This window comes from Canis lupus, chromosome 11 (assembly GCF_003254725.2).
Source record: "Canis lupus dingo isolate Sandy chromosome 11, ASM325472v2, whole genome shotgun sequence".
Classification (NCBI taxonomy): Eukaryota; Metazoa; Chordata; class Mammalia; order Carnivora; family Canidae; genus Canis; species Canis lupus.
Genome location: NC_064253.1, coordinates 37,545,089 through 37,559,567, shown reverse-complemented (window position 1 = coordinate 37,559,567; position 14,479 = coordinate 37,545,089). Strand labels below are relative to the sequence as shown.

Genomic DNA, 14,479 nt, shown 5'->3' with positions numbered 1-14,479 from the left:
CACACAGCTTCATAAAGCCTTATTGATTAGTGACCAACACCTTTTTTTTTTTAAAGATTTATTTATTTATTTATTTATGATAGAGAGAGAGAGAGAGAGAGAAGCAGAGACACAGGCAGAGGGAGAAGCAGGCTCCATCCCGGGAGCCCGACGTGGGATTCGATCCCCGGTCTCCAGGATGGCGCCCTGGGCCAAAGGCAGGCGCTAAACCGCTGTGCCACCCAGGGATCCTTTTTTTTTTTTTTTTTTAAAGATTTATTTATTTATTTATTTATGATAGACAGAGAGAGAGAGAGAGAGAAGCAGAGACACAGGCAGAGGGAGACAACACCTTTTTTATTAACTGATTTTACGCAGAGAAGAAATGTGCAGTGATACTGAAGAGCCAGGTGTTTTAAAAGTGGAAGTGCATTCCAATTCAATCTGTGATTTTTGCGGCACACTTATAGGTGTAACTTGAATTGGCTATCCTTTGGGAAAATATACTGAGACAGGAAGACAAGATTTGGTTTCTAGTACATTTGCTACTTCAAGTTATATAATATGATATCACCAAGAAAAAATCAGAACACCCTGCAAAGTATATATAATATGTCACCCTGTGAGTGTTTTAAATATTTTATTTGCCTGCATTTGCAAGACTTATCTAATGCATTCTGACTCTACTGATCATGAAGCATTGGGGAAAAAAATACTTTAAACTTTAGTATATGAATATTTTATATGACTTCACATTTTCTGATTATTGTTTGGTATCCTAAACTAGTACTCTCCATCATTTCTACATTTCTGTGAGAGCAGAGGAAGCTAGGAGAAGGCCAATTAAATATGCATCAAGCAAAATTGTAGTTTTGGGAAAAGACAACTCTGTCCAGGGTGGGCAGAGTCAGTTCAGGTAGGAAGATGCTAGTGAGAGATGAACAAAGCAAGTCACAGCTCACATTCAGTAACTTAAATGCTTTCGGCACATGGCCACTTCCTTGTGTTTATGTCCCCTAAATACTCAAAAAATAGCAGCCAGTGTAGAAGTACAATTAAGCAAATTAAGTTATTATCTTCAGATGTTAGCAGTTAAATTCCACTGTTTCCTTTCCCTTGGCAGGTTGGGGAGGAGGCTGGTGAACACCTAGGGAACATATGGAAATGGTTATATTCCATTTTATGTAAGTGTTTATGTGTTGGTTGAACTCATTTTTCAGTTCATAGAAATAATACTTGTCCCCACCAGTTCCCCCACCCCAACAAGGAAGAAAAAATAATTTACTTTGAAGCAGAACCGATTTTAATCAATTGTATTTTTTATTTCAGTTGAGTTTCGGAGAATTACTGACTTGACCTTAAAAACAAACTCCCTTTTCACACATGACTATTTAAAAAAAAGGGGGGGTCTTTTTGAGGATCCCTCCTGAAACTCACCTCTATTTTAGCAGTCATTAAACGAACACTCTATTGAAATAACTGATGATTTATTTTATAATAAATTATTATTAAATAAGAAATTACTTAAATGATTTCCATTTTCTACCGAGGTACAAGAATGGCTTAAATAACTACTTTGTGAACCACAAAGCTACAGGCAGATTGGGGTTTGCACTAAATTACATACTGAAGGAAATCTCATTCTGTAGTGAATTTCATGTTAATTATCATCATAATTTTGTATCCAGCTGACAACCAAAGCCAACATGACCTGTTTCCCAACTATTCCAATAATGAATAACAGTCTTTGACAAACATCCTATTTCTGCAAACAATGCAAATCACATACATGCAGAGTTTCAGACAATGATTAGAAGTTTAGTTGCCCTGCTGTGGATTCAAGACAAATGGCTCCCTTACACTGCTTTTCAAAGTGAACCCATGGAATTAGCCCTTGGAGAGAAAGCTAACTAGAAAGTTTTCCTAATGCAATGTAAAAGTCAATTTGTGCCAAAGGCCCTAGTTGAGGAAGTGTTATTTAAGGTCAAAAATGACCGAAAGAAGCTTTTAGGTAAAAGAGTTCCACAAATAAGTTATAAGTCAGGCTGTTCTGGTTCTCAAAAATTATTTGCAAGAATAAAGAAAGGGCAGGAGAGAAGAAAAATTAAAGACTTAAAATGAGGATAGCAATCATTTTACCCAACAGTGTGACAATGTGTTTCTTACATCTCATGCCACTTGTGTCCAAAATGTTATACATATTGGGGATAAGTTTATTACTTACACAACTATAAATTTTCAATCTATTTGCATTCATATTCTTTGTTGCAAACCTGCATATGGCTTGAAAAAACATCATGGAAGATAATCCCAAATGTTCTTTCATCACCTCATTAAAAGCTGAAATCATTCATACCATTTTAATAATAATATTTTGCATTTAGAAGGATCTTCACATTTAGTTTTTTAAAGATTTTATTTATTATTTATTTTAGAGATAGAAAGAGCAAGGGGAGGGGACAAGCAGATTTCATGCTGCATACAGAGCCCAATGCAGAGCTCCATCCCAGGACCCTGAGATCATGACCTGAGCTGAAATCAAGAGTTAGATAGTTAATTGAGCCACCCCAGTGCCCCAGATTTTCATTTTATAGGGCCCTTTTCATGCATAGCCTGTAATGGAATTCTTACCATGCTTTCAATATAAAAATGCTAACAATTGGGCCAGAGAGAATAGTCATGATAGGTTTTCTCCATCAACACTTGGCACAACCAAGTGTTTATCATATGCAAGTGCAGGGGTGGGTGCTAGGGAGGTGAGAGTGAACATGCATCCTGATCTCAAGGAGCAGAGCTGCTAATCAGGTAAGAGCAGTGAAATATGAGCATGACTGTCACTGGGCTACTAAAGGAGGACTTGTTAGCAGACAGAACTGGACAAACAGATTATGGCTCAGCTGTTTTTCCTCTCACCCACTTGCCTGTGTGAAGTGGTTTTTGTGACCTATACCAGGAAGTTTTCTCATCGATGATTCCCCCATTGTCCTGCAGAGCTTCCTCACAATGTAGTAGAAACTTAATTTATATAAGCCACAAAAGGAGTTTCAGTGTTCTGGCTATTGATAGAAGTAGCAATTCACGTTTGAACTCTTCCCCTTAAACAAACACAAACACTGCGGTGATTCATCTTTTAATGTTTATTTAGAAAATCAAGTTACACTTTAAAATTTTTATATCTTAGGGGCCAAAAGAAGTCCTCAGATAGAGAGATACATCCTCCAAAGAAATTGTTAGAATTTCATAAATTTGTTCGAAACTGGATCAGCTTCTGGTATTCAGGAAGCTTTGATCTTTTCTCTTCCCTACCATTTTCTTATACAACCCCAGTTCTGACTAGTTGTGCTGGTAAGTAATTCCTCTGTCAGGTTAAATGCCTCCACTCTCTCAATTACTTGTGACCTCAGTGGATTTGAGAAAACTCTGCAGCATGAACAGTTTCCATTATGATGTAAATCAATATTATAATATGTAACAATAATGTTTGTGAAAACTCTCAATGCTTGCCAAGTGACAAAAATTGTTTTTAGTGGCACCACTATGACAATTCCATTATGGCCATAATTAGTTCATATTATTCAATTTCCTTTTTGGTATAAATTATGTAATAATTAGACTTGCTCATGAGGTTTGCATATGGTATCCATGTAGCAGTACTTACCAGGACTTTTCATAAACCAAATCCAAAGTGAGCTAACATATCTCAGATTTTGCATAACATCAAATGGAACAAAATTAAAACATAATTACAAGATAATGTTCTGAGAAAGAAGTAATAAAACTTAGGTGGCAATGTGTATACCATAGTAGATCACACAAAAAAGCCTTGAGCAGACAATAAAAGTTTAAAAGGCAGGCTCTGCATTTTCTGAGTTTACTGAGAAATATATGTGTATCTGCATGAACCATCTGAAAATTAATTATTGTACCCTTGGGAACCTTTACCACTGTTCCTGCCCACACTTGGGGCACAAGCTTTGAGAAGAATGTGAATGTCTGTCCAGGAGAAGATGGTGGTCATGAGTGGCCACCATGAGAACTGATTTACTTAGTATTTAAAAGAGAAGTTTATGAGATAAATGTGCCCAAAAGAACCTCTTGAGAGAGGCTGTAAGGAGGCAGGGTAGAGGAGGTAGAAATAAAGCCACTTGCATGTTTGCTTTGAACATGTTCTAAATCAGTATTTTCTGAGTACACAAGAAATCCACTGGGCTCCTTTAATTCTACCGTGAGCACTTCCTAGCACAAGCTCATCACCATGAAGAGCCACACTTGAAACTTTCAGAAGTTATCCTTCCAATTCTCACAATAAAGTACAAATCACAAATAATGGCTTGATTCACAGTTATAGAGAACCCTGAATCCTGACATCTCTGTTCAACTGTGCTACTTGTTTTCATTTCAGAGCTCATTTTGGAGACTTTCAATTTTCTGCTTTTTTTTTTTTTTCAAAACCACCACCAGAGAAACAAACTTTCATAAAATAAATATGACTAACACTTTGAAGTAAAAATATCCACAAAGAAACCAGTATGGGAAGATGGTGGAATTTCCATTGACTCATAAAACAATTTACATATAAAGCTCCTTTTTTCTTCACTCATTTAAATTATTACCATTTCTTGTTCCAACGCGCTGGCAAAACATCAGTTATTTTCATGTGAATCCTTCACAGGCTGCCCCAAACCAACCAACACTCCAGTGAAAGGTTTGCAGCTTGCCAGACCCAGGAAAGGGTAGAAAGTTGACCCACATATTCTGTCTACTGAACTATCACGTTGCTTCCCTCTTGTCATGGACATGAGGAAATACCATCCAAACCTCTTCACATTTGCTAAAACCAACCATCACCACGAGTCAGAATTAGCGACTTGAACTTCAGTGTTTCTAAGAATAAAGAAAGGAGGCACTCTACCGGGTCTTCAGTTTTGTGACTATTCAAGAGGTCAGACAGGAAATCTTCATGAAGGCTCTCTCTCCGAATTAGCGTAAATTCCCTCAGGAAAACAGCCCCCTGGCTTTGGTCTCCGCACACCTAGGGAGATAAGATAGCCAATTAAGCCTTCAGACAGAGCCTGGAGGGAGGGGACACTGAGGAATGAGTCTCTGAGTTGAAGAAACTTCTTGGATTCATTTCAAGTCCGATTAGAGCAATCAAAAACAACGCACGCAAATACATATTAATGCGAGAGCCACTAGAATATTCTGGCATGTGGCTCCTTGGATGGATGCCAGGAAAGTCCACTGCTAAGTTGGCACCTCTTAATTGCCTGGTGTACTATGCCAAAATTCAGAGATTGTAAACTATCTTTGAGGCCAAATCAAGCGTAGATTTATTCTCTTGGGCTACCCCTCTGTATGTGGCACCCAGGTACCTCAGACCCACAGGGATCTATCCCTAGTCCCATAGATATGAGCATCTAGGTGGACCCTGATGTTCTATTAAATTATCTATGAGGTAAGGAGAAGCTGGCAGAAGCCCATAACTGACTTCCCGAATTATTCAAGTACTTTAGAACCAGATGCACTTTAGCTACTCTGGAGGAAGGTACTGGAGAACTTTTATCTGGATCTTATCACATACCAGGTTCTTTACACATGTTATCTTGCAGCAGCCCCAGGAGGTGTCTGTTACTAGCCACACTTTGCAAATTAGGAACTGGCAACAGGGTTTCAGGAATTTGGCAAGTTAGTAAGTGTTGAAAGGAGGACTCAGATACAGGTCTGACTCCAAAACCTCTTTCTTTTTATTATCACATTGTTCTACTGAGCTCCTCAAACCTCTGGCGGAGAACAAATTGTTAAGTAACTACTACATATGCAAGGGTCAGTGAATTTACCCAGGCCTCCCGCTACCTCTCTGAACCTCAGTTTACTCGTTGTATGGAGTAAACTGGAATGATATTAGCATGAGTGGGCTGCTGAGAAGACAGGAGATAATACATGTAAGGTGCAGAGTACAGCGACTTACCTAGAGGAAGCATTCAACAGATAACAGCCACAGTTATTATCAAAAGCACATTCTACTCAAGGAACAATTAAAAATTTAAGCTTTTAACATACATGAAATTCTTTGACCATATTTATAATATCTGTAATGGATATTATAAATGGGTGTTGTATTATCTTCCTATTAGTTTAACATTTAATTTTTGAACATTTTCAGTTTTATACCTCTTTTATGGTATCGGTAATGTCATTAGGAATATGTGGGTGTTCATGATATTACTTTATGCCTTCTTCAATGTCTCTAATAATTCATAATAAATTAAAATAATTTTAATCCCTAAACACTTTGGAAAGGAATAGAATTTTCTGTAATTTATATCTAAATGGCCTCTGTTATACACAACATAGTATCATGGAGGTAGACAGAATCTTGGGCCCCTTTACTCTCTAGTCTCCTACCTGTGACTATATCATTCAACATGGCAAAGGGACTTTGCAGATGTAATTAAGTTTACTTATGAGCAGACTTCAAAATAGGGTTGTATCCTGGATAATCCAAGTGGGCCCAATGCAATCATCGGAGTCCTTCAAACAGAACATTCTGGGCTGAGGGCAGGAGAGAAAGTCAAAAAGCTTCAAAGTGTGACAAGGACTTGACCTGCCATTTTTGGCTTGAAGATCAAGGGGGGGCATGTGGGAAGCTTGAGAGGAAAATATGTTCTGCCAATAACGGAGAGCTTGAAAGAGGACCTTTGCCCTAGTAGAGAACTACATCTTTGGCCAATAGTTAGATTTTAGCCCAGTGGGACTCTAACTAGGGAATCCAGCCATGCCTGCCAGACTTCTGACCTATCGAAATTTTGAGATAATACTTATGTACTGTTTTCAGCCATTAAATCTGTGGTAATTTGTTATGGCAGCAATAGAAAATGGATATTGATATTGATATTTATCAAGAGGCACAGTCAATGAGAGGTTATCTTATTACTTTTCCTGCATGGCTTCATAAGAATTAACCAGTACTGAACAAGGAGAGGTAGAATTACAGACGAATTCTTAGAAATGTAACCTTCTGGTTAACCTAACTTATTCCTGTTACCCTTAAAATTAAATTTCTCATTTCTTTTCTCATCAGAGTCAGTCATTCCTTGAGTCTGTACCTACATACACTTCAAAACCTGTCTTGACCCTGAAACTTCCCTGATCAGGGAAGCTTTCAGGGGTTCTCCACTTCGTGTCAGGTGCATTTCAAATTCATGGGTCTGGTGCTCAGGACTACTCACAGCTTTTCAAGCTCTAGATAAAGAATAGCCACACTTCTGCAACTTTTTCTCAAAAAGATCAGAACCTGAGTTTAAAGTGACCTAGAATTGGTTTATTTTAATGTCACTGTTTTCAAAAGAACTGATGTATGGCTGATTGCTACTAAAGTTCAGATTTCATTAATCATTTCTCCAACAATCCTAGGCTATTGTGAATTCTAACACCAATATGCAAAATGGTGGCCACTTTGTCATGCAATGTCATAGTTTTTAAAAGCTCAAATCTGGGATCCCTGGGTGGCGCAGCGGTTTGGCGCCTGCCTTTGGCCCAGGGCGCGATCCTAGAGACCCGGGATCGAATCCCGCATCGGGCTTCCGGTGCATGGGGCCTGCTTCTCCCTCTGCCTCTCTCTCTCTCTCTCTCTCTGGCTATCATAAATTAAAAAAAAATAAAAAATAAAAGCTCAAATCTGAAGAGACTAATCAACTTATGTGCATTTTCTTTGGGAGAACTTTTGTGCCTGTAAAAGACATGTTTCTTTTGTTAAACTGATTAAAGAAAGAGGCAAAATAACTAAAATATCCTCCAAAAGACAAAGTGAGGTGTCAAACATAAAGACTGAATATGCAATGCTATAAAAAGAAAGTAAAATCACTTTATCCATTTGGTTTATACTTTAATTCTCAATCATAACTGCATATGTGTTTTCAAAAGCATTTCTGCCTGTTTGTATTTCCCAAGAATATTGACATTTGTAAGACTCACAATTCTTACCAAGATACTCAAGTTCCCCAATACTTTTCTGTGATACCAAGGCAGAAGGTCTTAATTAAACTAAAATTCAATTTAATATTGGGAATAGATAAGAACATACAAGCTAGATAAATGTAATTATAACCATTTTCTCCCTATAGATATCTTGTGCATATCTGTTTCTAATTTAACTTCTATTCATGAACACTATTACTAATTAGGCAATGTAAAGTACCCAAATTAATTTGGTCATTATTAAGTTAGTTTTAAATATCTGTATCTAGGGATGCCTGGGTGGCTCAGCGGTTGAGCATCTGCCTTTGGCTCAGGTTGTGAACCCGCAATCATGGGATCGAGTCCCACATGGGCTCTCTCCATGGAGCCTGCTTCACCCTCCACCTCTGTCTCTGCCTCTCTCTCTGTCTCTCATGAATAAATAAATAAAATCTTAAAAAATTTTTTTTAAAAATCTGTATCTATCAAACCATGAATAATAATTATTATATTCTGTGTGAATATAATGAGATACATAAATATATAAAGATATGTAAATATGTAACTCTTACACTTCTATTTCAAGCTGATTTTTAAAATGATTATTTAAATCCAAAGTAGCGGGATGCCTGAGTGGATCAGTGGTGAGCATCTACCTTCCCCTTGGGTCGTGATCCCAGGGTTCTGGGATCAAGTCCCCCATTGGGCTCCCTGTGGGAGTCTGCTTCTCCCTCTGCCTGTCTCTGCCTCCCTGTGTCTCTCAGGAACAAATAAAATCTTTAAAAATCAATCAATCAATCAATCCAATGTAGTATCTTTTACTCATTTTTTTTCATTCACTCATATGTACACATATTTACTCAAGTGCCAGGACCTTTATTAAATAGGACATATTTCTTCCTTTCAGAGCACTCTCTTCTAACGAGTACATGGATATGACAGTCTACTAGACGCTCACCAAAAGCTACCATCTTTTCACCATCACCTAGAGCATCACCTAGAGCACATTTCCTAGCCTCCTTTGCAGTTAGAAGTGACCAAGAGTGAGTTTTAGCTGGTAAAAGTGATAGGTGAAACTCTAGGCCTGGCCATAAAAATCTCCCACATTCCTTCCTCCAGGATCTCTTGCCCTCAGGTCTGTCTGGAATGGAGACAGCCTCAGGGAAACCTTGACATCAATGGTTAAAGGTGTAAGAGGTTCCATTAGGCTGGCTCCCTGAATGACTATACCCAGGAAGGCCAGCCCATGACCTGTTCACTTACCTAACATTGTAAAATGATCAAAAAGTAACAGTCCACTGTGTTGGAATGTGTCCCTGTTAGAGACTATTTGTTACTATGGCAAACAGTGCTCTAATTAATACAATGAAAATTTCTTGGAAAGCAGAGGATGCCAGAGAATACAGAGCAAGGGTGATTACCTCTCCCAAGAAGGATTATGAAAGACTTTAAAGTGGGTTTAAAAGAAGAGTGGGGATTTATTACTTGCTGGACAAGAGGAATGGGAGTAGGGAAGTGAAGATTCTTGTTTTAGGAAGAGGGAAGAGGGGTTAAGGTTGAGATACCTTGTTTTATTTGTGTTTTAAGTAATTTAGCATGGCACGAGTGTGGGGGTACATGAGGCCACAGGATGGGGACAGATGTTGTATAATGCTCTGGGGCCGGGTTATGAATTGTGCTCACTTAAATATGGTAGCGGCCAGTCTTGCTGGGGCTTATGAGTCTGGAAGTGCAATCTGGTGGCTCTGAGGAGGTAAGACCAGAGATGACGTGACTAGTCTCAGATCACTGCAATTATTCTGATGAGACTCATGAAGATGTGAGAAGAGAGGAAAAGACGAGAAGATTTGGTGGCCAACTGAATGAAGATGGTAATTGTCAGGTTAGTCTATATTTTCTGCCTGGATTTGAGCCTAAGAGTGGAGTGGGTAGTAGCTCTTACAGCAAACAGGAAATATAGCAGGAGGAGCAATTATGTGAGTCAGACGCAGATTTTGGTTCCAGAGAAGTGGAGCCTAAGGGGCCTTGGGCAAAGGAAGGTGAGCTTTGTGCACTGGATAGACACTGGTCTAAGGATGATATGTAAGTGTTGGCATCATAGGGGGAGTGGATGATACTTTGGGATGGTTGAGTTTGCCAAGGGAAGAGTATGGAGCATGCGAAGGTATGAGAGCTGAGATAAGAAACATCTGGGGAGCAGTGACACTTACCATGCAACATGGATCTATCTCTAACGTCCCCTTTATGCCAACAGAAAATATTAACAAGGACAATCCAAACATACTTCATTTCATCACCTTTAGGCATGCTTTTATTGCTTTTCCATGAAAATAATTTATGACAACATTGCATTCAACTTATTACATTTAGTTTCTTAAAAACAGCCTATGGCTCTTTGGGCTCTCAATCCCCCAGCCCCTGAATTCAACTAAATGTTGACCAGAACTTGAAAATTTCCAGGATAACTCACATTTAAAAAATTCTATTTCCCAGTGTTGGACCAGGTTTCCCAATTTTTGATTTGAAAAAAAGGTTACTTTACACCTGGATGTCAAAATTCCCCTTACAGTTATAAGGTAGTTAGCATATCATAAAAAATACATCAAAACTGGTGGCCCATTATGTTTTAGATTCAGTGGTGTTAGTTTTGCAGTCAGAAAACAGAAATGTGAGAAGTGGAGGAATTTTACACGTGGCCAGTGGCTATGTTAGGATTAGGAGTCAGAGACAGTGTCTCTAAAAACCTCAAGTCTCTGGTGGATTCAAACCTTGTTATTCATCTACAGGAAGAGGGCAAGAAACAAGTAATCATGACTGAGACACCTATCTGTTTCTACAGGGTTTCTAGATTTCATGAGGACTGCTCCTCAGAAAGCACAAAGACTGTCATGCGCTAGAATTTGTACCCCACGATGAAGATTGCTTCTCCAATTACAGTCTCATTTCCTGCTTCAAACATTGACTCCTCTTTCTGATCCTTGGCACACCAGAGTACTCCTTAGAGAAACCCAGGAATGTAGAAATACCAGCTCCCAGAATAGAGTCTCATTAGATCCAGGAAGGCATGGAAGCAATTTATTGTTGTGGTTTACGTTCTCTGTAAATGGGGCTGAGCGATCAAACATAAAGAGATTTTAGGGAGGTACATAGGTAAATACAGGAAACAAGGGAGTCTTTCAAGTAACTCTCTATTCTCTATACTCTACCCCCGAGAGGGAAAAGGAGGTAAAAGTAGTTTAAAATGAAAAACCAAAATCACTGAATAATAACAAAGGTTTGGTATTTGGCTTTAGGATACAATTAGAAGCTCAAACCATATCTATGTGTACTTTTGTCTTCTAATTCACACTTGCTCCCATCATAACCTGGCACCAACCATTCCCCTGCCTGACCTGACTGACAGTGGTTCCAGAGAATACTGGTTAGTATTCTGACTCCTGATTATTAGCTCACAATGAATGTATTTGGTAGAAGAAAAGATAAGATTCCCCCCTCAGAATGTCCTACTTCTTATAAGTTTGCTCTTAGGGTTGTGACTAGGATTTGGAATATTAAAACACACAGCAACTGGTTCACATTTTGGAATCTCCACCATCATTAAGGAAGAGTTGAAATGTCTCTAGAAGTTGCAATGTTGATGATAGGAGTGGATTATGGCCAGAGCTTTGAAGCAGCCTGTAATGTTCTGGGAGAAGCCTCCATTGACTTCCAGGCTGGGAGGAAGGGATGCAGAAATAATAGAGGTTTAAACAAACAAACATGCCCTCAAATTATCAGTTTATTGTTCTTTTTTCTTCATTTAGTTTTTCTGTGAAAACTGAAATGTAGTCAAGTTTATGTCCCGTGCTTTGGATTTCAGTTTCAATACTACTTATAATAGTGAAAGGGAATATAAGGGAAGGGAGAAGAAATGTGTGGGAAATATCAGAAAGGGAGACAGAACGTAAAGACTGCTAACTCTGGGAAACGAACTAGGGGTGGTAGAAGGGGAGGAGGGCGGGGGGTGGGAGTGAATGGGTGACGGGCACTGGGGGTTATTCTGTATGTTAGTAAATTGAACACCAATAAAAAATAAATTAAAAAAAAATAAAGTGTAGCACTGAAAATCACAGTTACATTTTTTTTCTACCAAAAGGATCTTGTAACATCTATTTGTTCCCCTATTTTGGTTCATAGTTTATTAAGAATTAAGATAGTGAAGCTATAAATTCTAATTAGAATAATCGTCTAAACAAACAACTTAGGTAACTGACTCCTGTGTTGTCTGAATACACATCTGTATTTGAATGCCAATGGACAGTGAAATGATTGGGGCAAGGCTTATGAGTTCTTGGCATAAAAGGGACACTTGAATGCTTATTGAATAAATAACTGAATAGAAAGTTTTCTTGGACACAGAAAATCTCTAGCTCCAGTTCTGAGAATCCCTACCAAGTAATAGGCAGAAATAAGAATATATATGGACTCAAAGAGCCCAAAGGTGGCCCTGCCGCCCAATATCAATACCATCTGATCTCAAAATCAAAGTGATTCAGACACCCAGGGAAAGAAGAGAAAATCTGTTCCCAATATAAAAGTATGAGTAACTTCTGGTTTGAAGGAAATCAAGCCAAAGGATAAATATCCTATCACTAGCCCTTAAAATATTGATACACTAAGCCCAAAATGACAATAGTCCCAAATGAAATCTGGAGACTAAATATACTAATAAGTAGACTCTAAATAAAAATAAATATAGATGTTCCTAACTTTATTAAAGGTCCTGATATTTGGTAACAAAGTGAGTTTGCCTGACATTAATAAATTCCACTTTGCAATAAACAAGGGTCTTTGATTTGGGAAAGGAAATTAATCACTTGAAAACCTATTCCTGTTAGGGCTATTATAGTGGACCCAAATGCAATGGGAAAAAACAATCCTGCCTAATTTCCATTGCAGTGGAAAATAGCTACTTTCCAGTGGCTCCCCTTCTATTAATCTCTATAGCTTCATTTCTGGTTAGAATATTCTAATGTAATAAGATGGGGAAATGAGTAAACAATAATTTGAATGTAAAGGATAGAAACAAATCATCAGCATATAATCTTATTAAAGAAATTTCCTCATTATAATGCAGACGGAGAAGTATTTCAGAGACTTATGAGAATATGTACCAAAATAATAGTATTTATAAATGTCTGCAAATTCATAGTCATCAGTCAGAAGAGGCTCAATCAGCTTATGCTGAGATCAGCAACTCTGTGTGCACATGTTCATAAATGTGTATAGAGAGTGCGGAGGCAGCCTCACTGAATAAACTCCTTTCATCATTGTAAGAGCCCACTTAGAAAACCATCTGCTTATCTTTGAAAGTATTGTTGGTTGTTTTGTTGGTGGGTGACTAAATCTCTTTAGACAGAGACTTTGTGATGCCAACATACCTATCTATACCTACTGCCACAGCAGGCTTGTCTGTGAAAATAAAAAGGTTCTTGAGGTGGCTTCAGGTGTCCCCAGCTAATGGCTGCCAACTATGTGAGCTGATTAGCAGTATTATACTCCCTTAAGGAAAGGCTAAATATGATCCCCAAGAAGATCGGTGGGGGGAGTTAATAAAAACATTCTTATAACCATATTTAAGCCACTGACGTTTATATACCTGGTGTTTGGAGCTTAAAAACATTTCTGTATTCTGTTTGTTCTTTTACCAACTTTAATTACCATTTCTAAGGATTGTAAAGATAATTGCTAAACAGTCAAAGCAGAAAGAAGTGAGATGGAACATACTGGTCCAAAGTGTTCAGCTGGGCCTCATAATTCCTGGTACAGATGTTCGTGCTTAGTTCAGGTCTGATTTAGAGCAACAGCTATAATATGGTTTGAGGCAAGGTGACCAGATGTAGCTGAATTTAAAGATCTGTCCCAGAATGTCAATGAAAAGAAACTCCATTACCCTAGCAAAATAATCTTTATGGTGTGGGGTTAGGGGGGTGGGGAGTAATGCTTAAAAAGATCTACTTTATCTTTAAGGTAGATAGCTACCTTGACAAGGCAAGGAGTCATTAAAACAATATCAACAAAATAAGAAACGAACAAAAACATATGGAGAAATTTACCCTCACAGAACAATGTGCTAAAAAAAAAAAGTAGCAGAAGGAAAACCATCAAAGGGTACGCATGCCCTGTGTATAATGTGGGCTTGATCTACAGGTAAGCTGTGGCATTTCCATAACTGATTATAAACATGAGCACTGAAAAGGAAGTGCTAGAAATAATCTTGGAGACCCTCTTCACTGGCCTCTGATCTTTTCAGATGAGGGGAAACATCCATCGCCTTCTTAGGCATCTGGTAGAGAAAACATGTGGATCTTGAGACATAGCCCTTGACATACTTAAGATGGCAAAACAGCCAAATAATTCAAGGAAGGTAGCAACTTTACCAAAATATGCTGAGAATTCTCTTCTTCCTTATCTTCTTCAAACATTTTAAGACACATTATACCCCATTCCTGCCAAGAGGAAAGCAGATAACAATTTCCAAAGTTAGGATACTCGGCTTGAGAAA

General features: G+C 38.3%; 1 protein-coding gene across 3 annotated transcripts in view; it reads right to left on the bottom strand.

The window, feature by feature from the left end:
• The window catches only part of ADAMTSL1 (ADAMTS like 1), an 873,193-nt gene that overhangs the window by 620,487 nt on the left and 238,227 nt on the right, over positions 1-14,479 (bottom strand). For all 3 annotated transcript variants that reach the window (XM_049116156.1, XM_049116157.1, XM_049116158.1), the window contains exon 2: positions 4,892-5,011. In XM_049116156.1, coding sequence (XP_048972113.1) covers positions 4,892-5,011 — 120 coding nt within the window. The remainder of the gene's footprint in view (positions 1-4,891; positions 5,012-14,479) is intronic.